This window comes from Myotis yumanensis, unplaced genomic scaffold, assembly GCF_028538775.1.
Source record: "Myotis yumanensis isolate MYYU_CA2020_CCGP unplaced genomic scaffold, mMyoYum1.0.hap1 SCAF_17, whole genome shotgun sequence".
NCBI classification, from domain to species: domain Eukaryota; kingdom Metazoa; phylum Chordata; class Mammalia; order Chiroptera; family Vespertilionidae; genus Myotis; species Myotis yumanensis.
Genome location: NW_027223768.1, coordinates 20,166,055 through 20,193,500, shown reverse-complemented (window position 1 = coordinate 20,193,500; position 27,446 = coordinate 20,166,055). Strand labels below are relative to the sequence as shown.

The following is a 27,446-nucleotide window of genomic DNA, read 5'->3' as shown; positions in this document are numbered from 1 at the left end:
AGGTCTGTGCAGCACTGGGCTCTCCACTTGTTCCCTTGGTGTCACGTGCATTGCTCTCCTGCCCCAGGAAACATACCCCACAATGTATAACTGTAGACATCACTCTCACCATGCCTCGGCAGGGCCCCTCCCAGTCCATATCTTGAGGACCATTTTTAGAGGGAAGTGGGCCATGGCCCAGCATAGCTACATACAGCTGTCCCCTGCCCTCAAACGCCCCAGCAGCAAAATGTAAGGAGTGAAGCAAAGAAGAGACATTGAGTCACCGACACATAGAGACGTTAGCCCATCACAGGCTTCAGAAAACAAGTGCAGGGCACCCCCGTCTGCTTCACAGCGTGACCTGACACTCGGTGATGGATGGCTTGCTTAAGCTATGCTCAGCCATCTCAGCCATTTGTTTTTATTTCCCCTGCATGATAACAATATTATGAAATCTGACACACAGAAACCAAAACAGAGGCAAGCCCACAGTTCCAGGTTCCACTGGGCACTAGGCTCAACTCTGATGGGAAAAGGAGAAGAACAAGGGATGGAAAGCAGGTTCAGCAGCAAAGAACCCGTCATCTCTGATATCTATTTAGATAGAAAAAGAACAGAAACAATTCATGACCAAAAAGAAGCTGAAGTCTGCAAGGCTCAGGGGAGCCGAGTTTCCTAAGGGCAGAGAGAACCCCTTGGCTTGGCTCCCTAGGAAAGTGATGGCGAACCTTTTGAGCTCGGCGTGTCAGCATTTTGAAAAACCCTAACTTAACTCTGGTGCCGTGTCACGTATAGAAATTTTTTGATATCTGCAACCATAGTAAAGCAAAGATGTATATTTTTGATATTTATTTTATATATTTAAATGCCATTTAACAAAGAAAAAACAACCAAAAAAATGAGTTCGCGTGTCACCTCTGACACGCGTGTCATAGGTTCACCATCACTGCCCTAGGATGTGCCATAGTCGTGGTCAATGACATCTAATATGGTGGACTCTGGCCAAAACCAGTTTGGCTCAGTGGATAGAGCGTTGGCCTGCGGACTGAGAGGTCCCAGGTTCGATTCCGGTCAAGGGCATGTACCTGGGTTGCGGGCACATCCCCAGTGGGAGGTGTGCAGGAGGCAGCTGGTCGATGTTTCTCTCTCATCGATGTTTCTAACTCTCTCTCTCTCTCCCTTCCTCTCTGTAAAAAATCAATAAAATATATTTTTTAAAAAAATATATGGTGGACTCTGGTCCCCCTTCCTTCCTTAGTACTTACAGACCCTCTCACAGGGCAGCCACCATGGAGAAGTAGACATCTGGCCTATGTAGGCTCCCCTGCCCACAGCCAAGTTCCTCTATCTTAGTAACGCTGTTCAACTGGCTGGGTAACATATCTATAATTTATATCTCCTCCTGACTAGTCCCAAGTCTGATAAATACTCTCCCTTTGATATGCCCATCTGGGTTACAGATGTTTGATGTTGGATTCCTTAGGCCCTCTCTTCCTCTGAGCCTTTGGGAGATGAACATCTTTGGGCTAGATTCTGGTTTCTTGCCGGGCTGGGAAAAGGGGCATGTTGAGTAGGACTTGAGGAATGAGGTGGATTGCTCATACACCAATAGTTGTACCTGCATGTTAGTGATCTATCGATAGATGTGTCCCCCACATCCAAAACACCCCCCACACACACATACACACACTAAACTGTGAGCTCCTGAATAGAAGTACCCTGTGCCTGGCACACTCAGTTTGCTCAATAAATATCTGGCAAAACATTTGATAAATTGGATTCCCTTCAAAGTCACAGTATAATGGAGTTATGAGCTTGACTTCTGTGATTTAATTGTAATAATAGGGATACTGCCTATGGGTAATTTCATTCATAGACAACCCATAACTGCACCAAGTTGCAGGAACAGAAAACACTGATAGAATTCCAGAAATCTATGTCTCCATGAATCGAAAGCCCTTTCCAATGATCCAAGTGCAGAAAGGCAGTCTACACTCCATATTCTGCTTTTGGTGCCTCAGCCTAGATTTCAACTTGGAGAATTTAGATATAATTACTAAACCCCTCCACTAAGTTGTTAGCACTTACTCTTTATATATATTTTTAATTTGTCCCTCTGTTTAGCTTACTGTATCTGGGACTACATAGGAATAATTGTTTTTCAAAATATGGTTCTTGCCAATAAGAGTTACAAAAAACACTCAATGGTTTTAATAATAAAATTCAACACGAGGACTATAGGGCAGAGGATGGAAAAGGGAAAAGTCCTTACTGAAATAAATATAAGGGAGTTAGAAAAGAGAAAACTGCTCTGCACTATGCTCTGCCTTCAGATTTCTTCCTCCAAAAGAGGAAATTCATAGATAATTTCCCTTCTTAGTTCCTCTTAAGTATAAATGTAAAGATGTGTTTCTTGCTCTGAATAAGCATGGGACACTTGAGGAAATCCTCCAATATCAAAGACAGGCAGGAATTAAGCAGGAGGATACTGCCTATGGGGAGAAAAATTGACTACAGATCAATCACATGTAGTGCACCTTAAAAAAATTCAGACTGGATCTCATTTCTAGCATTTAAAAAGGTTGCATCCTTAAAACAAAAATAGATTAATACAGAAAGTTCAAAGAATAGGAAGGCCTTAAAATATGATTGCTGAAATAAAAACAATTCAATAGAAGAGTTGGAGGATAAACTCAAGGAACTCTCCAAAAAAGGGGGGGGGGGGGGGACAAAATAACAAAGAGGTAGGCCATGTGAGAGAAAAAAGAGAATAAACTCAGGAGATCCATCTTCAGGAGATTCAGAGTGGAAAAGAGAACAGAAAACACTGACTTTTGAAGAATCAAAATCTATCATCTAATAGAAGTTGCCAAAGGTGAGGGACATGAGTGTTGAAACTGAGTGCTCAACAAAAGAAGAATAAAAGTCCAATCCTAAAAAAAAATCATAAGATCCCTAAAATACCAAGGCTAAGGATAAAATTCTAAACAGTTTGAACAGAAAAAATATTCCACTTTGAAAAAGACATACAATTATCAGAATAGAAGTGATAGACAATTAACAAATTTATTCAAAAGTTTGAGAGATGTTTTATAACCCAAAATTTTACAAAGACAAACTATCAGTATTGTGCAAAGTCAAAATAAAAATGTTTTGCAAAATGCATTTTCAAAAAAGTCCCCTAAAACACCCGTTCTTAGAAAGTTACTTAAGGATTTTTTCCAGTATATTAAGGCAGTAAATTAAGAGGTATTTGTGCAATTCAGGACACAGTGTCTCCAATCAAAAAAAAGAAAAAAGGCAAGCAGTAAAGAGAAATTCTGAATGACAACTATGCAGCAGACCTGAAGATAAATTGTCAAGTTTGAACGGAAAATAGAATGAACTAGAAGAGAGATCTACGTACTGTTTTAAAAAAAGATTATATTTCTATAGATTAACTGTTATGATAAAACGTGTAAAAACAATTGAGGATATCAAAAAAGTGAAGGAAGGTAGAAAGGAAAGAGTAAAGGAAGGGAGGGAAAGAGGGAATAGACTCAAGGAGTAGAGGGAGAATAGGAAAAAGCTTTGCCAGAAAAAGACATATAATAGAATATTTTGTTCTGCAACAAAAAAATATTTTGTAGCCACAATATTATAAATATGACTAATTCAAATAAAAATAGTAAAATAACTATGTTGAAAAGATGGAGGGGAGAAGGAGGAAAAATGGAAGAGTTAGAGGCTCATCTTTACCATAAGAGCAAGTCAATGCATAATGTTTAAAACTGAAGAATCAATTAATATAATATATAATACCAGAAGACATGTGTAAAATAATTTAATATGGGAGCAAGACTAGAGAGTGAAGGAAGAGTTAGGCAGGGAACTATCATTCCTGTTTACATCTTTTTATATAATTTGATAATTTTAACCATGAGTATTTATTACTTTGATTTAAATATGTTTAACTATCAAAAGGTATAAATAATAGTTCCTTTTACTCCATAAATCAAGTTTTGCATGTAGAGATAAGAAGGTTTGAGACACTTTTGGATCCCCAGAGAGAAAGGGAGGAGTTACCATGGCAACTCTGTGACAGTAAGTAGAGTGTGTTATCAACATCCAGAGAAGTGCAGTGGCATTACAGATTTAGAGAACAAAGGGCCACATTCAGGAGAATGATGGCTGGGCACCATGAGAACTGTCTCAGTCAGGGCAGTGGGCTGTTGTAATGAACTAGAAGACGAATGAGAACAAGCCAGATTTCCTCGTCTCTTTGGAGTTGGCAACCACTGATATTAGTGAGGTTTAGCTTCTGCTTAAGGTTATCAATATCTAAAAACCAAACCCAAACAGAATCTTTCTTATGTGAATAGCTCTGGTAATGTGATCAGTGCCCTGTGCATCTTTATATAAACACAGGCTTCCCATCTGTCAGCTTGAATAATGATAATAATCACTAATGTTAGTTTAGAACTATTTTTGTACACTGACAACTTTAGAATTACCAAGCATTCCCTGTAATGTATTTCATCTGATTCACAAAACAACCCTAGGATATAGGTAATGCAAAATACTAATGCAATCACCCCCTTTTTATAAACTTGTACAATTTACACAGCTAATCTATATTAATAAAAGCGTAATATGCTAATTAAACTAGACATCCTTCCGGAGGACCTTCCAGACGAAGAGGGGCTGCGAGGGAAGCCTTGGGTCCCAGGTGCCTGCCAGCGGCTGGAGGGAAGCATGGGTCCCAGGTGCCAGAGGGAAGCCGGTGCCAGCAGCTGGGGGAAGGAAGGCCTACTCTTGCATGAATTTCGTATATCGGGCCTCTAGTTAATTAATAAGGACTCTTGAATTCCACTGTGTACCCTGATTCCAAATCTTACACTCAATTCCTGACATCACATGCCTGAACTATAGGCCAACCTATGAACTGGTGTTAACTGACTCCCCACATACAGGGACACCACGAATGACTATACAAATTGTGACCAACAAACCCAAAGGCAGCCATCCAGGTATCCGGTGGGAGCTGATTTCCAATCCTCCCACCTCCCACCAACTCTACAGAGATCACGTGTGAGCCTTTTTAAAATTTGTACAAAGGTACCAGTCACAATGGGGAAGCCTTGCCCACATGCACAGATTACCAAGTTTACCACCCACCTCTCTCCTTTATTGTTTTCCTCTAACTCTCCCCAGGCCTTGCATGGACCATTAAACGGAAATCCTCTTATTTGCTTCTGTTTCACAAAGAAAGACACATCAGATCCATTCATTCATATGACATAAACAACCAGGTGTCAGCTACTGTTCTAGGCACTGGGCACAACCTGGTTAATAATGGCCCTGATTTCATGGAGTTGAAGAAAGATAAATAAATGAATGCACAAGAAAAACATCAGAAGTGATAACTGTAATAAAGAGAATTAAAATTAGTTGATGTAATAGTGACTGATCAGCTGATTTAAATTGGAGGATCAGGAAAGGCTGCTCCAGGAAGTAACATTTAAGTAGATGTTGGAATGACAAGAGAAAACCCACCAATGGGACATAAAGGAAAAGAGGATTCCAAGGACAGCTCAGGCAAAGCCCTGAGGCAAGAACAGTGAGACAGGAGAGGTCAAGCAGGCTGTGCAGTGTTGGTGGGGCAGGTGCTGAGGGAAGAAGCTGGAGGGTAGGCAGGGGCTACCTGCAGCTACCTGTGAGCCAGGCAGGGAGTCTGCATTCTATTCAAGGTACAGTTGGGGGTAGGGGGGAATGTAAAAAGGGGAATAACAGGATCTGATTCACCTTTTACTTCTGGATGCTGTGTGGAGAATGGAATTTAATGGGGCAAAATAGGAAGCTTCCAGTCCTAAAGGAGACTTGGGGTTAGGTGTAGAATGTATTGTGTTCACAAAGCAGGTGAACTGCTCAGCCTGCAGCAAAGACCAAGGATAAGAGGCCTCTTCGAGGGTTTGTGTAACTTTGCTGATTACAGAAGAGTTTAGTAATTAGGGGCACAGAGATGACTTGGACCAGGGACAGCCCTCAGAGGACTCACTGTCTAGGGAGCAGTCAGCTGTGTACGTGCTATGAAGTGGGCCTGAGGCAACTGAACAACATAGTCTGTGAAGGGGAATAACAGGATCGAGTTCACCTGCTTTGTGAACACAATACATTCCCTGGTCCCTTACCTCTTGGGCGAGTCAGGGTCGAACCTGTGATCATGTCTAACAGGTGCTAAATGGCTTCTGTCTCCCTTGTCTGCTTTCCGTGAAGGTCCCCTGGCTTCCCCATGTTCTCCACACAGCATCCAGAAGGATCCTTTGTAAAAGGTGAATCAGATCCTGTTATCCCCCTTCACAGACTATGTTGTTCAGTTGCCTCAGGCCCACTTCATAGCACGTACACAGCGGACTGCTCCCTAGACAGTGAGTCCTCTGAGGGCCGTGCCTGATCCAAGTCATCTCTGTGCCCCTAATTACTTAACACAATACCCAGGACTTTATGAAAGCACAATAGTGTCTGGTGGGTGGATGCATGTTTTATTTGGGGGCTGTGTGAACCCTCTTTTGTCTCTAGAAGTCAAAAGGATAAAATGATGCTAGAAATGTACACTGCAAACAGGACTCCCAGAGCCCTGGTCCCTTACCTCTTGGGTGAGTCAGGATCGAAGCAGGTCTTCTGTACGTCGGTCACCTCGGGGTCACAGCAGTCCCCATCATCAAAGTCGTTCAGCATGTTGTTGCACTCCACGTGGCAGAGCCCATCCCTGCGGTTCCAGGAGTAGCACCGGCCCTGTAGGCGGCAGTCACCCCCATCGTAACCCGTGAGTGGGTGCTCACATTCTGGGTCACAGTGATCGTTGCCGATCTTGCTGGGCTCACAGTTGATGAGCACAGCACGGTGGCGCAGGGTGGAGTTGTGGACCTGGTAGACGCTCAGCTGCCAGGTGATGTTGTAGCGGCCAAAGGCTTCATTGAGCACCTTGTGCTGCCGGCTGATCTGCTCATCAGTCACCATGGGGTTCAGCCCCTCATCGTCGCAGATGTTCACCACCTGGTAGCGGATCACCTTCTCTCCCCGAAGAGGCCAGTGCCCATTGTAGTGGGAGATCAGTTCTACATTGTCACATGCTGTCTGTCCACAAAGTGGGGGCTGCAAAGGTGACATAATCTCCGGCTCTGGTTCATAGCCCTGGAGAACCTCAAGCTGTGGGTACTTGTCATCTCTAAATGGGGCCCATTGGTGTTCCAAAGGCTCAAAGCTGGCTGTCAGTATCAAGGTGGTCAACTCTTCCACCTCACGTGGATGTTGAGGACTGTGCTGGAGGTGGCTCTGTGAAAGGGCCGTTGACCAGAGGACCAGTGTGCCCAGGTGTCCACGGAAAGAATGCCCATTCTCAGAGCTATCACCCCCCAGGAGCAAAGAACGGCATGATGCCATGAAGGGGCTGTTCAGGGGACCAGACTGATCTAGACTACTAGCCACCTGAGTGCCATCCACATACAGGGCCATACGCAGTCCATCATAAGTAGCTGCCACGTGTGTCCATGTGCCTGGTTGGTAGCGACTGTGGCCAATCATAATGGTGGCCTTCTTCACGCGGTCGGTGCGAAGAGAGAAGAAGAAGCGAGCATCTCGCCTTCCTGTGTCCTTCCCTGAGTGGATCCCCAGGGCCCAGCCCTTGTCACTGACAGTGTGGGAGCAGTTATCAAACACACCTGGGAAAGAAGGAAGAATCGAGGGGAGAAATACCAGATACAAAGGGGGATGGAGAAAGGGAGAAGAAAACCCATGTGAATAGCAAGAATGTATGGTTTTTTAAATTAAATTTATTGGGGTGACATTGGTCAACATGAACATATAGGCTTCTGTGTAAGTTTCTATGTTATAAGATCTGAATATTGTACTATGTGCTCACTACCCAAGAATGTAGGTTTTTAATGGGGAAAAATTAAGTGATACAGATTCCCACCTAAGATGCCTGCACAGTATACCATATCAAGCCGTTCTGGTAACCTCTGTCCCTAAAAGGAATCTGATTTCAGATTCCATCACATTTAACTCATTTTGGTATTTTAAAACAACCAAATCATAAGTTGGAAAGGGGATGTCTAATGCAAGAGACAACCATCTCTAGAACTTTGTCACAGATGTTCCTTATGCTGACTTTGAGTCCATGCCTTCTCTCCCTGATCCTTGTCCCCTTCCTTTTCCTCAAAGCCATGAGGACAGTCACAGTTTTTACAAAAGTCAGTAATCTCCTACCCCCTCAAAAAGTCATTTTTTCTACTGATTATTAAAATGATGATTTTCCTGAAGAAAACAAGGAGTTGGTGGATAAGGGAGTCCCATCAGAGAAGACTGTAACATCCCAGATGTCATTCCCAGCCTGCTATTCCCTCTAGTGTCTAAGGGCAAGGATACCCACCCGCAAAGAATAGTTGCTCCCCAAAGTAGGAAAAAATAGAACTGCTCCATGGTCCTTGCCTGAAAACTTAAGTCAAGTTACTAATAAGAATGACTGTTCTAGAACCAATGGTGCCCACCATACTACAGAGCAGAACTTGCCTGGATAGATGAAGATCCTCACCACCGACTACCTTACCACCCTGCTCAATGTAGGCACAGGCTATTAAGTTCAACTGCATAAACAAAGGAAGGAACACCTATAGATAACCTGGCATTAGGAAAGAGTAGGAAGTTCAGATACATGAAGGCAGTTTGGAGGCCTTAAATGTTTCCACCTTTGGTCATGAACCCAGCAATCTCTTCTAATACATAACTCCAGTCCTCTAATCTGGAGGATATGAATGGAGAATCGTTTGATTCTCTTCTCCCTCAGACAAACAGATTTAGCCCCAACATTAAATCTATAACCTGAAAGTTCCGAGCTCCACCCCTCACTGGTGGGAAGAGAATCATGCTTGGTCCCTCTACTAAAGGGCTATCATGCTACTAAATCACAGAGGGTCCACATTTCATCTCACTGTCATGCTCCTCCTGGAATTAGTAATTTCAGTTTATCACACATTTACCGAACTGCCAGACATAGACACTTTTCTCAGCTTTAAAGAAAAGGTGGTCTTTGCTCGTGAGAATTCTCTCAAGGGGAAGTGAGAAACATAGAAGATTACTTCAATATAACATCAGAACTCCGATCAAGGGACACATAGATGCATGAAAACCCACAGATCTCAACCCGCAGATCAGAGAGGGTTTCCTGTGGGGATAAGATCCAAACACACTCTTGAGGAGTGCATAAGAGTTGGCCAGGCAAAAGAATTACAGAAGATATTCCACACAGAAGGGACAGTAGGAATAAAGGTACCTGGGGCAATACAGGTCAAGGTAGGTCTTGCATAACATACTAAGGGGGTTGGACTATATAATTTATGTAATACATGGAGGTTTTTGTATTGCTGTCAAATACCTCTGGCATCCTGAGAGTATGCAAAGTAACTGTCGCAGGAAACATCCCATGGTTGTTGGCCTTGCCCTGAACACTGGGTCCAACTGCAATTAAGACATCTCAGGAACCTTGCAGATGGACAACTGTGGCACAAGAGGTAAATGAACACCACAAAAGGACCCCTGCACTTGTTCAGTAGATAGTCATGAAGCAATACCAGCTGCAGACCTCAGTTCTTGGAGCCAGAGATTTGTATAGTGATTGAATGTTTGTTTGACATCATGGAGAGTTCAGTATAGGTAGAATATGAAGCTTAACCCTTTGAGTGCCAACCAATATCCTAGGAACTATGCTAAAATTGCCAAGGCATTTTTGCTGATTTTATAGCAGTTTAGGAAAAAAATTATGAATCACAAGTAAATGAAGTTACATATTCAAAAACTTAAGGAAACCTTCACTACATTGACATATTTAGCAATATCATCATCACTAATAAAAGCAGACTTAGAACTGGACGCCATTTCGAAGCTTGATAGCGCTCCCGGCACTTTTGGCAAAAGACAGGAGGAGTGCGATCGCGCTCCCCGGCACTCTAGGGGTTAATAAATAACTACAATAAAATATGCTGACTGTTACAAGTAAAAGTGGTTATGAACCTCTTTATTAAAATATGGACATACTGAGGGAGAAACTCTCCCTAAAGTTACATAAATGTCAACTTGCAGGCACTTATCCATCCTGTTAATTTTATTCCTAGAAGAAATCCACTCCAAAATCTGCCCATTAAACTAGGGCTACCTTGATTACCTGTCAGACTATCTGGGAAGGTTAGAAAGACCTAAACCCAAAGGATTCCAAGAGATACGTTTAGATAATCCCAGATCAAAGGTTCTGCCAGTTTACCCAGAAACATTCACTCTACAATTCCTTAGAACCTGCATTTATATGAAATGCCCACTTCAGCTGAATCTTCTAAACTGGGAAACATGGTGTTCTTTTTATAAATATTTTTCCCTTCACTTCTCAGCATATAATGATATCTCCCATTTGAGCTTTCCAAAGCAATCTTGTATGAACTATCATTTAAGCAGTGACGCTATCCTGTGAGCTAGGCAAGATTATCATCACTAGCATCATGATATAAATGAAGATAATACCAAGGATCTGAGAGGTCTGGTGTCAGGCTGGGTGCAGAGAGAACCAAGGTGTCATGATTCTGAGCCCAGGAAAGTTTTCTATGGTGAGAAGAACATAGTGCATGGTGGTTACAAACAGGACTCAGCCACAAGCTCCAGTCCCTAGTCTACCACTTACATGCTATGTGACCTCAGAAAAATTGTATCATCTTTCCGAGTCTCAGTTTACTCACTTGAAAACTGTACCTGTAAAATAAAATTTGTCCATCACTGGTCTGCTCTTCAGCATCCTTCAAACATAAGCTGAGGTCACAGACTCCTCATGAGGTTGCTGTGAGAATTAAATAAAGGAACACATGTGGAAGATCTCAGCCTAGTTCCTGATAATAAGTGATTGACAAAAATTAACTATGACGCATAGAAGGCCTTTGAGAATGAGATATCAAAGGGAAAATCAAGTTAGATATAAAACGTGTTTCACTGAATTTTATATTTAATAACTGGTCCTCTGAAGAAGAAGAAAAAACTACTCGTCCTGATTTGCAGCATTTGCCAATTTCTATAGTATAAATATTCCCCCAATGGTCAATTTTCAGTTACCAATATTATGTCACTGAACATGGGGTTTGGAAGATGTGCATCATTGGCCCTGGTGAGCCAATCTGAGCCAATCCCACCTCTATCAAGACTAGCAAGGAAAGCAGATGCAGGAAGCCACTGTCTCCTTCTCCCTCTGACTATTAAAGGACACAGGGCTGCTTTGCTGAGCTAGGCAAGATTATCATCACCAGCATCATTATATAGATGAAGATACCAAGGCTCTGAGAGGTCTGGCATCAGGCTGGGTGCAGAGAGAACCAAGGTGTCGTGATTCTGAGCCCAGGAAAGTTTATGTATAATTTAAATTCAGATTATGTATAATTTAAAAGAGATAAATGTGACTTCAAGACTTCCTATAAAGCTACAGTAATCAAGACAGTGTAGTACCAGTGAAAAAATCGACAAATGGATCAATGAAACAGAATAGAGAGCCCAGAAATAGACCCTCATAAATACAGTCAACTGATCTTGGACCAGGAGTAAAAGCAATACGAAAGGGCAAAGGCAGTCTCTTCAACAAATGGTGCTAGACCAACTGTATATTCACATGACAAAAAAAAAAAAAAAAAAAAAAAAAAGAATTAATCTAGACACAGATCTTGTATCCTTCACCAACATTAAATAGAAATGGATCATTGACCTAAATGTGAAATGAAAAACTACAAAACTGCTAGAAGACAACATAAGGAGAAAACCTAGACGACCTTGGATGTGGTGATTCCTGTTTAGATACAACACCAAGACACAACACATAAAAGAAATCACCTATAAGCTGGACTTCATTAAAATTAAAAACAATGCTAAAGACAATATCAAGAGTACTAGAAGATAAGCCACAGACTGGGAGAAAATACTTGTAAAAGATACATCTGATAGAGGACTGTTACCCAAAATATACATAGAACTCTTAAAACTTAGCAGTAAGAATACAAAAAAAAAAAATTTTAAATGGGCCAAAGGCTATAACAGATACTTCACCAAAGATATACAGATGGCAAATCGGTTTATAAAAAGATGCTCCTCATCATATGTCATCAGGGAAATACAAGTTAAAACAACGAGATACTACTAAACACCCATGAGAATGGCCAAAAGTCAGAATACTAACACCACCAAATGCTGGTGAGGACGTGGAACACAGGAACTCTTTCACTGCAGGTGGGAATGCAAAATGGTTCAGCCACTTTCGAAGACAGTTTGGTAGTTTATTTTAAAACTAAACGTACTCTTACTATATGATCCAGCAATCACACTCCTTAGTACAGTGGGGCCTTGACTTACGAGTTTAATTCGTTCCGTGATGGAGCTCGTAACTCAAGTTACTCGTATGTCAAATCTTAAAGTGAATGAGTGAGACACTTGATGCTGGGCTGATGTTGTGGCATTCACTGTGATGTTCGCTGCGCCAACTAGCAGTGGGGTATCTGCAGCTGGCTCATAACCCGAATTTTAGCTCACAACTCAAAGCAAAAAATCGGCCGAGAGACGGCTCATATCTCGAAAAACTCGTTAGTCGGGACACTCGTAAGTCAAGGCCCCACTGTATTTACCCAAAGGAGTTGAAAACTCTGTCTTCGCAATAACCTGCACACGTTTGCAGCAGCTGATCCACAATTGCCAAATCTTGAAAGTAACCAAGATGTCCTTAAATGAATGAATAAATTAGCTGTGGTACATCCAGCCAATGGACTATTATTCAGTGCTAAAAAATAAATGAGCTATCAAGCCACGAAAAGACATGGAAGAAACATCAATGCACATCATTAAATGAAAGAAGCCAATCTGAGAAGACTACATACTATATAATTCCAACTAATTAGAATTCTGGAAAAGGCAAAAGTATGAAGACATTAAAAAGAGCAGTGATTGCCAAGGGTTTGGGGAGAGATAAATAGGCAGATCACGGCATTTTTAGAGCAGTGAAAATAATCTGTATGATACTGTAATAATGGATATATGTCATCATACTTTTGTCCAAACACACAGAACGTATAACAAGTGTGGGCCCTCAAGTAAACTATGAACTTTGGATGATTATGATGTGTCAATGTATGTTCAATCTTGGTTGAAAATAAATTACCATTCTGGTGAATGATCTTGATTATGGGGGGAGGGGGGGCTATGCATGTGTGGGGGCAGGGAGTATCTAAAAATTTCTGTATTTTCCTCTCAATTTTAGTGTATAGCTTAAGCTGCTGTAAAATAGTCTTTTTAGAAAATATATATATATATATATATATATATATATATATTATTGATTTTTTACAGAGAGGAAGGGAGAGGGATACAGAGTTAGGAACATCGATGAGAGAGAAACATCGATCAGCTGCCTCCTGCACACCTCCTACTGGGGATGTGCCCGCAACCAAGGTACATGCCCTTGACCGGAACTGAAACTGGGACCTTTCAGTCCGCAGGACGACGCTCTATCCACTGAGCCAAACCGGTTAGGGCAAATAAAGTCTTTTTTTTTAAGTGGATTTTGAGCCTTCAAATGTCTTCCTAAGTGCCCAGTGACCAACTATGCCTGAGAACAAAAACCTGTTCCTCCAAGACTTGCCTGTCAGCATCCTTCATCTGCAAACTGGGACCACAGAGCAGCCTACATGCTCATCCACACACAGTCGGCAGGGTCCCTAGCCCTGCTCTCTTAACTCCATCAAGCAGGAGCAATATAACCTTGGATTCAAAAGGAAAAGTACCAAACGCCCACCTTGAGGAGACTTCTCCTTTTCAGTCTAGCAGAGTAAAGCTGACAAAACCAGTGCAGCCTAAGCCAACACACTGTATGTGGTCAAAGTCAGCTTATGCAACATTGAGATTTTATCACTTTGGATATACATGTGAGCCACATTCTTGGGTGGAACAGAGGGACCAGATCATCAATATGATTTATGAAATCACTCAACACCAAACTGAACTGTGATAGCCCATGGGTTAGAAAAAAATGAGATCAAATGATGTAACTGGAAAAATGGTAGTGGTACCAAAGCCAAACATTTGGACCATGTCATATTAAAAACTTTGAGAGTCATTTTTTTCCCTCTTGCTTGAAACTGGCTTTCATTATATATTGATGTTTACTAAATTTAAAATTGTTGTAACACCTTCTCTTGTATCTAATCTAAGTTTGGAGAGAAAGGAATATAAGTGGAGGAAGAATCTCTTGTTCATTTTATTTCTGAGCTCAACTCAAATACTCATAGTTGGAGACCCGGGTTAGTTTCACAGAGCTCTATACTCACGTGGGTCTTTGGGAAAAGTCATTTGGATGCAGTTCTCTACTATTATGAATTGCCAGCATTTGGAATTAATAGAGTTTATGTCCCTCAAGGAGAAAAACCTTCTCTCAAATTGGGCTACAGTCTCCCTGCGTGATTATGAAAAATCCTATTAATGGTAAACATGATAGCTAGAGTGTTACAAACTGTTGGATGGGGAAATATTTCAATATGGCCCCTGGGGAAGAGAGACCCTGCTTGTTTCTATTTCGTGGGTTCTTTCTTTGCACTCACAAGGTAGGCTGCTCATGCAAAGAAGAAATGAAGAGACTTAAACCACTTTTTATTAAATGTCTTCTATGCTGGATAGGTGTCTCCCTATGAAATCCTCCCACAAATATATCAGCTGAATAGTATATCCTCAATCCAAAGCACTGAGGATCACATACATGAAGCAATTTGTCCACAGTCTTACATCTTCGAAGGGCCAGAAACGGGGATCAAAATTAGGTGTGCTCTTTCCACTCCACAAAAATACCTCAAATACCAAAACATACCTTGTTAGTAGCTGTTTTGGAGCAAGAACAGTAAGGGCTGCTGAGTGTGGCATTAACCAAATTGAAGGTGACTGGGATCTGACTTTGGAAATAGTGCACAGCTAACATCCACACCTGGAAATGGTTTGGAGATAACAGACTGGCTAGCACAGCAGCAAATATGTCCATGTTGGTGAGCACCTAAATGGACAGGCTGCCACCTGAGGAGTAGATAAAATTTCTGGGTGGTCCTGGAGGGTTTCCTGTGACACATACACTCGGTAATCAATTCCAGGACCCTAAGGGGAAGGGGGAGCCTCTTATCCCAAAGCCAGGGCCATGGCCGAAGGTGGGAGGGAAGCTAAAGTGACGAGTACTCAACTGAAAACCCTTCCAAGCCAGTCGCTTCCATCTCCAGTTATTGTTTTCTTACTGGGATTGTAACTAGCAGAGTAGGGCTTCGTGTTAGAGGAGGATGTAATAAAAAGGGAAGTGAAATGGTCCAGACAAGAGCTGCTCCCACCCACCTCTCAACAGATCCAATCCAACTGCTCTGATTGCTCATTCCTTCTCCACCAGACACCTTCCCTCCTCCCAACTGGAATCTTCTGTCAATTGGTTGTGACAGAATGGAATCCCCTGGCCACAAGGCCCCATAGGGGAAATTCAGTTTTAGCAGTGCTCCTGGCATCATAATGAGGAGAAAAATGGGTTCACTCCAGCAGTTATATAAGTCAATATAAAGTGAGAGAGAGAGAAAAGAATCTTCTGAGAACTGTCAGGAAGCAACCTGTCCCTGGCATTATAATTTTATGGAAATAACAAAAGTGGGGGAAAGAGCCACCTCGTACTCCTTTCTTCTTTAAAGCAGAGGAGTATCCATGTCTCAGGAACATTATGTGAACTTATTTCGGAGTGATGAAATAAATAGAAAAAAACAAAAAATGTCCCTGTCTGAGAGGCTATGTAGGCCCAATGCTATGAAAGATTCAGGGAGATGTCCTCCTCCCCAATTAAAACCCTGCTCTGTGGTCAACACATCACTTCCTGATAGCAACACTCCAAGTACAGTCTCAGCCCTGTAAAAGGTATCACAGTGCTCCCTTTGTCTAAAATACCTCCCCATCCATGTATGACCTTCAAAGGTTAGCTGAAGTTTCACCTTGCCCTTGAAGCCTTCCTTGACCGCCCTTGTCAAAGTGGTCTTTGCAGCTTGCTGAGCCTCACAGTGCAGCTGCTATTTCTTTGTTTGGCCAAGCGACTAGAGAATTTCTTGGTGACAAGAGCCTGCCTTAGGCAGCTGTGAATTTTGCACACAATCAAGGAAGGAATTGGTTCTAGCTCCTGCATTGCACTCACTCTGCTCCTGACATCAAAATGACTCCCAGAGGAGCATCTCCCCCTGGTCTTATGGGAACCCCAATAACCCTGCAATTGCATCTGGCCTAGAGGGATGATGCAGTGGGACCAAGCATTCTCTTCACTGTGCAGCTGCAGGTGGTTGGACTTTCCTCGATGTAAGATGTGCTTTTCCCATCTGTCACATAATAAGCTGCTTCCTTCTGGATCCCACACACTTGGACTAGAGCACATGTGGCAAAACTTGCTGAGGGCTTTCCTTGGGCAAAGCGCCATTCTGGAGGGAACACCCACCCATGGCAGTGTCTCACAGAAGCGATTGTTTAACAGGCTGAGGTAGCAGAAGGGAAAGCCATGGTCCAGACAGAAATGCTGCCCTTGAAACAGACACAGCCGTGGAACCTCATGTCCAGGAGAGTCCACCGGCTGAGCTCTCTAATCCTCTGGGAGCATTCACATTGGGAGTGAGAGTCCTGCTTCTCCAAGAAGGCCCATCAGCTCCCAGGAAGGTGAAATTCTCTTCAACAAAACAGAGGAGTCACGCACAGTATCATCAGCTCTGGTAACTAAAAAAACATGCTGTGTGGTGCAAGTTTGTTTTTAGGAGAAAAATGAGCTAAAAACAGGGCCAGGTTAGGTCATGGGCATAAATCAACCTGCTACAAGGCACAGTCTTTTCCCCAGGATATTATGCCTATGGCCTCCTCACACCACACGTGGGTCTGCTGCCTTCTGCAGAACTACTTACCCAACACTCCACCCCCCAGAGAGAGCACCAGGCAGGGGAACAAAAGGACCGAGGAGGAGGAGCTGGGCCATCCATCAAAGACCAGGATCTGGTGGTGAGCAGGGCTGTGTCAGCAGGAAGAGTGGGAGAGAGTGAACAAAGAAAGCCAGGGAGGTGTTTTCAGCTGTTCTAGATAACTCTCCTTCAAGACAGGATTAGGCTCAGCCTTTCATCTGGGAGCCCAAGCTTTTACAAATTAGAGCACAGAGTGGGGCGAAGCTCCTGAGAATGCCTCACTTACATCTTCCCAGCACATTTTTCAACCTCTCCTCACAGTGCGCGCCTTTCCTTCTTGTCATGCTCTCATCACGCGCCAGGATGACAGGAATCAGCATGGGGATTTCCATGGCTTTCCGAAGGCCACCGTGCTGAGGCTGAGAGGCACTGAGGTGGGATGGTAGGGGTGGGAGAGGGCCTGAAAGAGCAGGGAAACTCAGAATGGTGAGTTCTCAGCATTGCCACGGACCTGGAATAAGTCAGGGCAACGGGAGCCTCCTTCCTAAGGAAGCTTCCTTGATCACTGCAGCAAAAAGCAACATGGCTTGAGGCATTGGTCACCCATGGCCTGAGAAAGTAATCCACAAGGGTCAGAAAAGAACAATCTGCACAGCCCACCTGGAATGCTAGTGTGCCTTAGAGAGCCTGGACAATGCCTTCAGGGGGCTCAGGAGGATCTGCCAGGACAATCCCGCCTCATTCCCAGACTCTCCAAGACTGGGATCCAGACCTACAAATTGCCAAGTAGAGCCAGCCCAGAAGCCAACAGAGAATCAAAACGGTAGTTCATACTATCCTAGCTTATTGAGCAGGCTGTGGAATAAGATCCATTAGGTCAACCAAACTTGATACCTCTATAATCTTGAGCAACATTGAGCAATTAATTCTCCATATCTTATTTTCCTCATCCATAACATGGAGGCAATAGTACCTAATTTATAGAGTTTGGAGAAGATTAAATTAATTCACACAGGTAAAACAATAGAAAGAGTGCTTAGCACATATAAGCACTCAATATTATTATTCATTGCTAATACTATCATCATTTTAACATATATAGACCTTATCTCTTCAAGTGTATTATAAACTCCTTGAGAACAGGTAAGCCAGTCTTACACTTCCCCTGACTCTCTGTATCAAGGCCAATGTCTTGTGCATGATAGGACTGGTAATTCACCAATGAATTAAATCCACAAGAGGCTGTTAGAGCTGCCAAGAGCATCCTCCCAATTGACAATGATCCTCTAAAAACTCCATTCCTCTAACAAAGAAGAACCCTTGTCTAATTAAAAGCAACTGCCTCCCCATGCCCCTCCTACACCATTCACTCCCCACTGTCAAGACAGCTAATGACCACAGCACCCCTTATAGGAACATGTTGGCTTTCCACTTCTTCCTACTAAGGATCTAAGAAGCAAGAACAGTTATCAATCTTCTGCCTCCTCCCCCTAGTCCTGGGCAATTTCCCTTAGAGTTGTACTTTGTGATCCATTCCAGGGAGGGAGGAAGAAAGGGAAGAGGAAGAGAAGGAGGAAAAGAGAGGAAGGGAGGAAGGAAGAAAAGGGAGGGAAGAAGAGAAGGAAGGGAGGGAGGGAAGGAAGGGAGGTAATTTTAAACATGTGGATTTTTTTAAATGTCATTTCAACCATTTTTAATAACCTTAGAGAGCAGTATGAAATTCCCTGAGCATTCAACAAGCTTTGCGGGTCCTGTAACTATGGAAGTCCATGAACAACCCATCAAGGCACAATGGATAAACGACTATGGTTTCACAGAAGGAGCATCTGGGGTGTGAAAGGTGTGGGCTAGGCTGAGCTGAGCTGAGCTGCCTGCAGGCTTCTCTATCCATCTGATCTCCCGCCTTAACAGAAATGGGAAAGCATGCCCTTATTCCAGCAACACAACAGAAAGACTATAAACCCCAAATGCAGAAGGTAGGTTGTGCAGCAGCTAAGAGAGCGGTATGAAGCCCCACACTTTAGGGAGCCTAGAGTACTTTGAATTCCGTAACCTTGATAAGACACCTTAGTGCCCAGCACAGGCTGGTCCCAGGAGACACCCAGAACAGGATGCCAGTCCCTCCTCCACAACCTCACCCACCTCTAGCAAGGTCCCCTCTGAGAACTGGTTTGTATAGTTCCAGCTAAGTAACACCAACACCAATTTCCTGTTTTTTCCTTTCCTCTGCCAAGTAAATAATTTTGAGATTCCTCTCAGAAGTTTTCTTTGGCACTTCTTTGACCAGGTACAGTTCACAGAATCAATGCTGCCCTAACAAGACATGTTTAAATAGTGTCCACTGTACACTTCATGATGTGGAGGTATCGCTGGAATCATGTTTAAAGGCAGTGTGAACAAGATCCTCTTGCAATGAAAACAACCTCCCAACTGGTCACTCAGCTATGGTCAGAGGCTTGCCTATCAGGTTTTCTTAAAGTGAAATATTGTATGACTTTCACAGTGTTCGGATTCGTGCAATGTGTCTCCTATTCACACAGTAAGTATGCACTGCCTGTGTTTACTTAGCAATATCTGAACATTTTGGCCTCTACTATGTGGTCACAAGTAACCCAAGGAGATCCTGACTGCTTTCTAGGAAGCAAGTGATACCCAGGGACCTCACAAACCTAAATATTCTGCCAATCAGAACCTAAAGGCTCAGAGTCCCTTTTTTCCATCAGTTTCAAAATCTGAGAAGAAACCAAAGAGAATACAAGGCATCCGTTCTCAACTTGAGCCCAGGTGAGTCTTCGGAGCCCAGTGTTCAAAGAGAACACTTAACATTGATCTCTGAGTGAGAAAGTCAAAGAACAAGGAAAATAGGTGGTCTGATTAATTGATGTTTCCGATTAAAGGAGAACTAAAGTCATATTTTTTTCCTTTCCTTTTTTTAGGTATATTTTTATTGATTTCAGATAGGGAGAGATAGAAACATCAATGATGAGAGAAAATCATTGATTGACTGCCTCCTGCATACCCGCTACTGAGGATGGAGCCCAAAACCTGGGCATGTACCCTGAACGGGAATCGAACAGTGGCCTCCAGGTTCATAGGTCGATGCTCAACCACTGAGTAACCAACGCCAGGTTTCCTTTTCTTATTGAAAGTCTTTCTAAAGTGTTTTCTGCTGCTTTCCAATAAGAGATGTAAATTCATCAAAGGCAACCTGGAAGTGTTGAAATAAAACCAAACTGGAAACCAAGAAATGGGACGTTATCCCAGCCTGTTGCTGTGTGATGTCTGGGAAGTGCTATTCCCTCTCTGGGCCTCACAGTCCCATCTGTGAAGGAGAAACTGGCTGGGCCGGGTTGTCACTAGGCCTTGCTCTTCTGACAGTTTGTGCCTGGGATCTCTAGACTCACCCTGAAGGAATCCAAGGTTCTTGTCCTTCTGCTGCTCCTTGCTGTTCCACATCCTGCAACAGTGGCCACAGAAGGTGGAGAGGACTGAACTGAACCCACATCTCAATGGGCAGGGTTTATTTCTACTAGATCCCTCTTTTGAATTCATCATGTAATTATGTGTGCCTAACTCCTAAAAAGTGGAATGACTAAAACACTATGGTAAGTTGAGGATACTGGTTCATTGGAATCCAGGGCATCGAGGTTTCACTACCAGTAATTCTATGCTCAATCATATCACATATCTATGCAAGCATATCCACACGTAAGAGCTCATGAAAGAGAGATTTTGCGTGGGCTGGGGACAGGGGAGGCCTTGGGGAGGAGGGACAGGACAGCCCTGGCCTGCTTGACTGGCAGTGACTCGAGAGCAAGTCATTGGGTCCTTCTTCTGCCACCACATCCCCATGGAAGGATGAAAATAGCATCTAACATTGACTGAACACATATTATGCACCAGGTACCAGGTATAGCTCTAAGCACATGACATCTATTAATTTATTTAATTGTCACAATTCTATCAGGCAAGAATAATCCTTATTCCAGCTTCACTGAGGAGGGGACTTCAACTTGCCAGGTCCACACAGGGAGTAGAGGGCTCCAGATCCTGAATCCATAACCATTACGTTAAGAAAAAAAAATTTAGATGGATAAAGAGACTGAGGTAGACAACTTAGGCGAGGAGACTGCTTGTACAGAGGCCAGGAATTGGTAGCGGGTAGGTCAGGTGGAGAGGAGAAAAAGACTTTCCTGACTCAGGAATGCTGTTGACTCTGGGGAGTCAGAAGCGATCAAGTTCTATGTGTAGAAAGGGGCCAGATTATTCTCCATCCATGTATTCAACCTAAATGCCCACTCCAGTTAAGGCCTCAACCTGGGTGTGGGGTGATACATAGATGATTGGATCCAGAGAAGCCCCCAGAAGCCTGCAGGCAATCAAAAGTCTTCTGAATGCTGAGATGAGGAAATGGAACTGGAAGTAGAAACCACCTACAGTGATGGACTAAGGACAAGGAAGGCTGCAACTGAGTAGGAGGTAGGGCCTAGAGGAGAGGTCCTAGAGGAGGAGTGGTAACAGAAGCACCAGAACCAGGTAGACAGGCAGTTGTCTTCCATGGCACATCTTTCCTAATTCCCAGACCTTGCTGTGGGCAAAGAACCGGAATGGGTGGAGCCACCTCCTTGGGCCTGCTCCTCTGCCATGGCTGGTCCTAACTAAGGTGTGTCCAATGACACCCTGCATTCTGTCCAAAGGCCCAGTCAGACTGCCACAACCTGGGAGAGAAGCATGCCCACGATTACCTCCCTGCTCAGGATGCGTGCCATGGGCCGAATTAGAAGGATATTCTATTGTGCAATTACTTCAAATTAATAAATGTGCCCTGACACAAACAATGTCTAAAATAGACCTCTGCTGTGGTTAGTGTTTATTTTTATTCTGCATAAAGTTGGAGTCTATTTCAAAAATAGTTCTTGAGTACTTACTTTGTGCTCAATAAACATCTGTTAAAGAAATGAATTAGTGAGTAGGTTAAAAATTAAATTGAGCTAAGTACTACCTGTTTTATGTTAAAACAATTCCATTCCCCCAACAAAAGAACTTGGTGCTACCTGCAGAATCTGAAAAGAGCACAGAAAGCACAGAAACAGCGAAGGCTGCCTGGCCTCCTCTTCAGATGGGCGAGACCAACCTTCCCTAGGTATACGCGATTTGGGCCCTTGCCTGAATAGATGGAGCCCTTTGCTGCAGTCAAGGACACAGGATAAGTGAGATTGAGAAACAAGGGTTTAGTTGAGACAGGTTGGGGCCCTTCACTCCTTACTGCTCCTGCCCTAAAATCCAGAGACGGCTTCACATCCTGGATAAGAGCATGTACTCTAGGGACAGAGCCCTCAAGGTCAAATCATGGTACTGCATGAACCAGCTGTGTGACTTTGGCCAATGCCCTTTTCCTCTCTGTGCTTCAACTTCTCCATCTCCCTCCTCGAGTTAATATTTATAAAGTGACCACAGTCACACCTGGCACAGAGTAAGTACTACATGAGTGATTGTCAAGTGACTTCAATAATTTCTTGGAACAACTGAGCTTGCATCTGCATGCTTTACATTACTGACTTCATCTTCCATTATTTTCCTGTGTGCTTATGTTCTCTCTGCTTTAGATTACTAGTGCTTAATTATGTGGCCTTTAAATTTGCATCTCTCTTAGCTGAAAGCAAAACCTCTCTGAATCTCTGTCTACTTCTGACGTTTATCAGCTCTCCTCATGCCAAGTTTCTGTGTAGAATACACTAGATCCACTCTGTCTTCACTCCCTCACCTCTCATTCATATCTCCTCTTGCTAGAATGTGGAGACCTTTCCCACCACCCCCAAACTCTCAGTGAAACTGCTCTCTCTAAAGTCACCAGCAATTTCCTAACTGCTATGACCAATGAGCCCACTTCAGGACTGCTGGTTTGTTGGGTGTCCCCGTGCCATCAGACACTAATAACTCTGTCCTCTTTTACCCAAGTCTGCTGCCTCCCAGGCCTCCTTCTCTCTGTCTGGTCACCAGCTATCTTTTCCTAGCCTTGAGGCATCCCCAAACTCATCTAGGCAGCACTAGCCTTCCCAACAGCTGGGCTGTAATCAGCTCCAGGTCGGTGTCCAGTAGACAATGAGCACTGTCCAGCTGCAGCCCCTGCCTCACTCATTCCTGATTCTCCAACATGTGGTTAAATGCCTAATACTTCGCCTAATAGAAGCTCAAAAAATGTTGGATGAATGGATGGATGGATGGATGGATGGATGAGCAAACAGAACCAAACAACTTTACTTTGTCCCTAACAGGCCCAGAATGTACAGCAATCATGTGTATAAAAGTTATCAAATGCTGAGTCTCTGCTTGAATGCCAACTCACTAGCTGATAAACTTTTTTTTTTTTAACAACCTTCATTCCATGCCAAATAGCTTCTTTTATTTATTTTTTATTTTTTTAATACTTTTTAAAAAGTTTCATTCATTTATTGATTTGAGAGAGAGAGAGAGAGAAACATTGACTTGTTGTTCCACTTATCCATGCATTCATAGTTGATTCCTTTATGTGCCCTGACCTGGGATGGAACCCACAACCTTGGCATATTGGGCCATTGCTCCAACTATCTGAGCTACCTAGCTGGGACCAAATAACTTCTTTTGAAAAAATGTTACAGGTATTTCTTTCCATAGGAAGATGGACATAGGCTCTTTTTGGTAGATGCTTTCTTAAATTTGTCAAAGTATTTCCAAGAATGAAATTTCTGTGAAGTAGAGTGACTCTCTACTTCATGGATGAAATGTGGGAACTCATAGCCCACTCATGTGAGGAAGTTTCCCTGACCATCCTACCTAAATACCATACCACCCTGTTCACCCAGCACTGCTTTGTATCACACGTACTACCTCCCGACTTCTTCTGTTTTGTTTACTGTTATATCTTCAGCAACTAGAACAAGACCAGGTTAGTCTCAGTATTTGTTGATGAATGCATAAGGCTTTTTTACCTTTAGCATTTTTATGCTTCCTATATTTATATACTGTCCTTGAGTTCTTAAATTTTTATAACATCTGTATGTGAAGATATATTTCTTTTTCACCCTATGCAAATATTATGTATATTTTATAGCCATTAGAAAAAGAACAAAGAAGTGAGTCACTCTGAATCTCATTCACTTGCAGTTGGAAAGGTGCAGGTGAACTAAGACCAAATCTGTCTTCTGTTAGGAGAAAGAAATTTTAGAGATCAACCAAAGTACTTGTATGCATGCATATAAGCATAACCAATGGACACAAAACACTGGGGGGTAGGGGAGGCTGGGGGGAGGTCAAGGGGAAAAATAAAGGAGACAAATGTACTACTCTTTGTAATATTTGAAGCAATCCTATCTAATAAAAGAGAAACATGGTAATTAGCCATACCTCCACTACCCTTCCCATTGGCTAATCAGGGAGATATGCAAATTAACTGCCAACCAAGATGGCGGCCAGCAGCCAGGCAGCTGACGCGAACAGGGAGGCTTGCTTGCTTCAGTGACAGAGGAAGCCGAGCTTCCCCACCTGCCTTGCCGGCTGTTGGGGTCCAACCCCAACGGGTCCAGGGATCCCCAAAGGTATGGACGGAGTCGGTGAAGAATGAATGACATGGAAACTGGTTTCAGTTCATTAGCATAGCGAGGTTCTCCCTCCAGGATCTCCAGCGAAGTTCTGGTTAGGAACTCCAACCAAGTTCTGGTCAGGATCTCCAACCAAGTTCTGGTGCCATGTTCTCTCGCTAGGTTCTCCAGCCAGGTTCTCCAGGTTCTCCAGCCAGGTTCAGTCACCAGGTTCTTTAGCCAGGTTCTATCCAGGTTCTTTTGCCATGTTCTGTCTAGGTTCTCCAGTGAAGTTCTGTAGCCAGGTTCTGTCCAGGATCTTTTGCCATGTTCTCTGGCTAGGTTCTGGTTAGGATCTCAGCTGATAAACTTTTAAGCACTGTGACTTCCCCCTCTGATTGGAAACTGGGTTTCTAATTCAGAAATGAGCCATAATGACTGGCCTTGTTATCCCAACTGGTTGTCATGGCAATGCTTTGACTTCAAACGGTTCTGAGACTCTGGGTTCAAGTGACCATATTGCATATTTGGACAGAACTGCTCTTCTTGGCCACGCACTTCTGACTCATAAAGAGACTGGGATGTTTTTGTTTGACTGCCATGCTTCATTTTCTGGAGGTTCTCTTCTTGAAAAGGTCCAAAGAGCAGGTCGTGAACACGAGAAGCAAAGGAAGCTATTATTTTTCAGACACAAACTTAACATAGAACTATGCTTTCTGGAAGGTGCTAGCATTATAGGTTGTATAATGTGAGCAGAAAGGGACATGACAGGCCCCCAGAGCAACCTAATTCCATGTACTGAAGGGAAGAAACATGGAATTATGGACTTGCTTATGGCATCAGGAACTGAAGGCAACAAATGTTCAGGGTATATGGGCTCAGAATCCCAACTAAGGTACAGCCTCCTCTTCCTGTTTATCTGGCCTCCCCAAGGCACAGAATAGGAAGGGAACCAGCAGGAGCCAGGCCTCCCTGTGCACATTCTGAATGACTCAGATTGGCAGCCCCTAAGGAACAATAAACAAGAGCAGGAAGGAGGGGGCAAGGGGGGAGAGAATAAAGCCTTGAGGGGGACAGGCAGCTAGGAAGGTCTAGTGGGGCTGTAAAAGGTGATTCTGAGTTTTCAGCCCTGCCCCTGTCACTCCTGTGCTCCACTCAAGAACTGTAACGAGAGCCCAGGGTTTCCACCTCATTCCTGAGGAGGATGGGGAGTGCACAGTGAATGGCACTCCAGCCCCACAGAGAGAGGCAGGAAGGGAAGGCTGGGGACAAGGACAGAATGGGAAGTCACAGTGTCAGGCACTGAAGCTGGAATGTGATGAGTAGGACAATCACACAGTCGTGCTCAGAGAAAACCTCTCTATGCTGTCACCTGGACATGAGCCACCCGAGTCCCAGATCCCACACTTGGGAGTTAGACAGCAGGCCCCAAATCCTGCCGGCCCGAGCACCACCAAAGCTCAGATTCAGAGACTGTCTTATGGGTGGCTGAAAGGCTGGGAGAGATATCAGTCCATGATGTAAGCCTGAGAAGGAAAGAGGAAAGAAAGTTTGAGTGAAAGCCATGCAGTCTGAGGAATGTTCTACAAGGTCTGAGAGTCCTCAAGACAGTAGGCTATCAGAGGAGTTCCGACTCTCTCTCGGGAACTGGTGTGCCTTTATTCCTGCCTCCCCAAGGCATCTGTGGCCTCCGAGCCCAGTGCTTGCATCCTTGGTCAGCAAAGCACCCATCGTCGTTGGAGGCCTGTGAATCTCATTGCATCCCCTATGAGGGGGATTCCCATGGCAGCCACGACATTTAAGAAGAATCCCAGGTGATCTCTATGCATATCTAAGTTTGAGAAGCAATGCTCCAGAGCATGAGCTGACAAACAGGGCTAGATAGTAAATAATGTAGGCTTTGCAGGCCATACGGTCTCTGTTGCAACTACTCAACCCAGCCACTTAGCATGGAAGCAGCCACAGATAACACTTGGGTGTGGCTGGGTTCCAACAAAACTTCATTTACAAAAACAGTCTTCAGCTTTGGTCCAGAAGCGGCTCTGAGGCCGTAGTCTACCAACCTCTGCTCTATAGTATAAGTAACTACAACTTTGAAAGTAACTAAACTCTTCTTCACCTGAAACAGGTGAAATAGGAGATACTCCTGCTGAAGGTGGGAGTAGAGCCCTGCACCTGGCACTTCCCCTCAGAAGCCCCTGAGACATCTGCTCAGGTGGCAACAGCCAAATTTGAAGGCCCACTGCCCCGGTTCCCCACAAAGAGCTCTAGTGTCAGAAGATTCCTCATTCCTAATGGACATCCAGCCATCTAAGTTTCTACTTCATCTGTTCTGTAAAAACAGCCGAGACTCTAACTCTGTGCTAAGTAGTCTGGATGGCAAACATGAATCAGACATGCAATGGCTCCTAGAGCACTTTAGTAGATAGAAATGAGATGCATACAGATAGAAATGAGTCACATGTAGAACTAACAAGGCAGGAAGCAATGTGCACGCTGGAGACAGCATTTGATGGACTCTGAATGCTGGGAAGCACAGGAGATCTCTTTCACACAGGGAATCCAGGAAGGCTGCATGCTTAAGGCAGTGGTGTGGACTGCGCAAGGAGGGGGCACATGGACAGCTGTTTTACTTCTACAACCAAACATTGCCTCTTCTGGAGAGCCAAACAGCCACTGGATAAAAACGTTTCCTGTACACTGAAGTTAATTTGCCTTGTCCACACAAGCAAACTCGGGGATCTCATCCTAGTCACGGTGGGCAAATAGAACCTGCCCAAAGGGCTGATAGCAGCCCTCTCACACCATGATTCTTCAAACGGCAGGGTTGCTAAGACTTTGATGCACATCTGGGTCCAGGGCAAACACTGACTTTGACCATTGCTGCGCTGTCTGAAGAGGCAGCTGACTGGTGGGCCCTCAT

General features: G+C 43.7%; 1 protein-coding gene across 1 annotated transcript in view; it reads right to left on the bottom strand.

Moving 5' to 3' along the window:
* PAPPA2 (pappalysin 2) overlaps nt 1-27,446 on the bottom strand; it is a 216,731-nt gene that overhangs the window by 183,375 nt on the left and 5,910 nt on the right. The window contains exon 2 of the mRNA XM_070396761.1: nt 6,611-7,682. Within this exon, the coding sequence (XP_070252862.1) occupies nt 6,611-7,682 (1,072 nt within the window). The remainder of the gene's footprint in view (nt 1-6,610; nt 7,683-27,446) is intronic.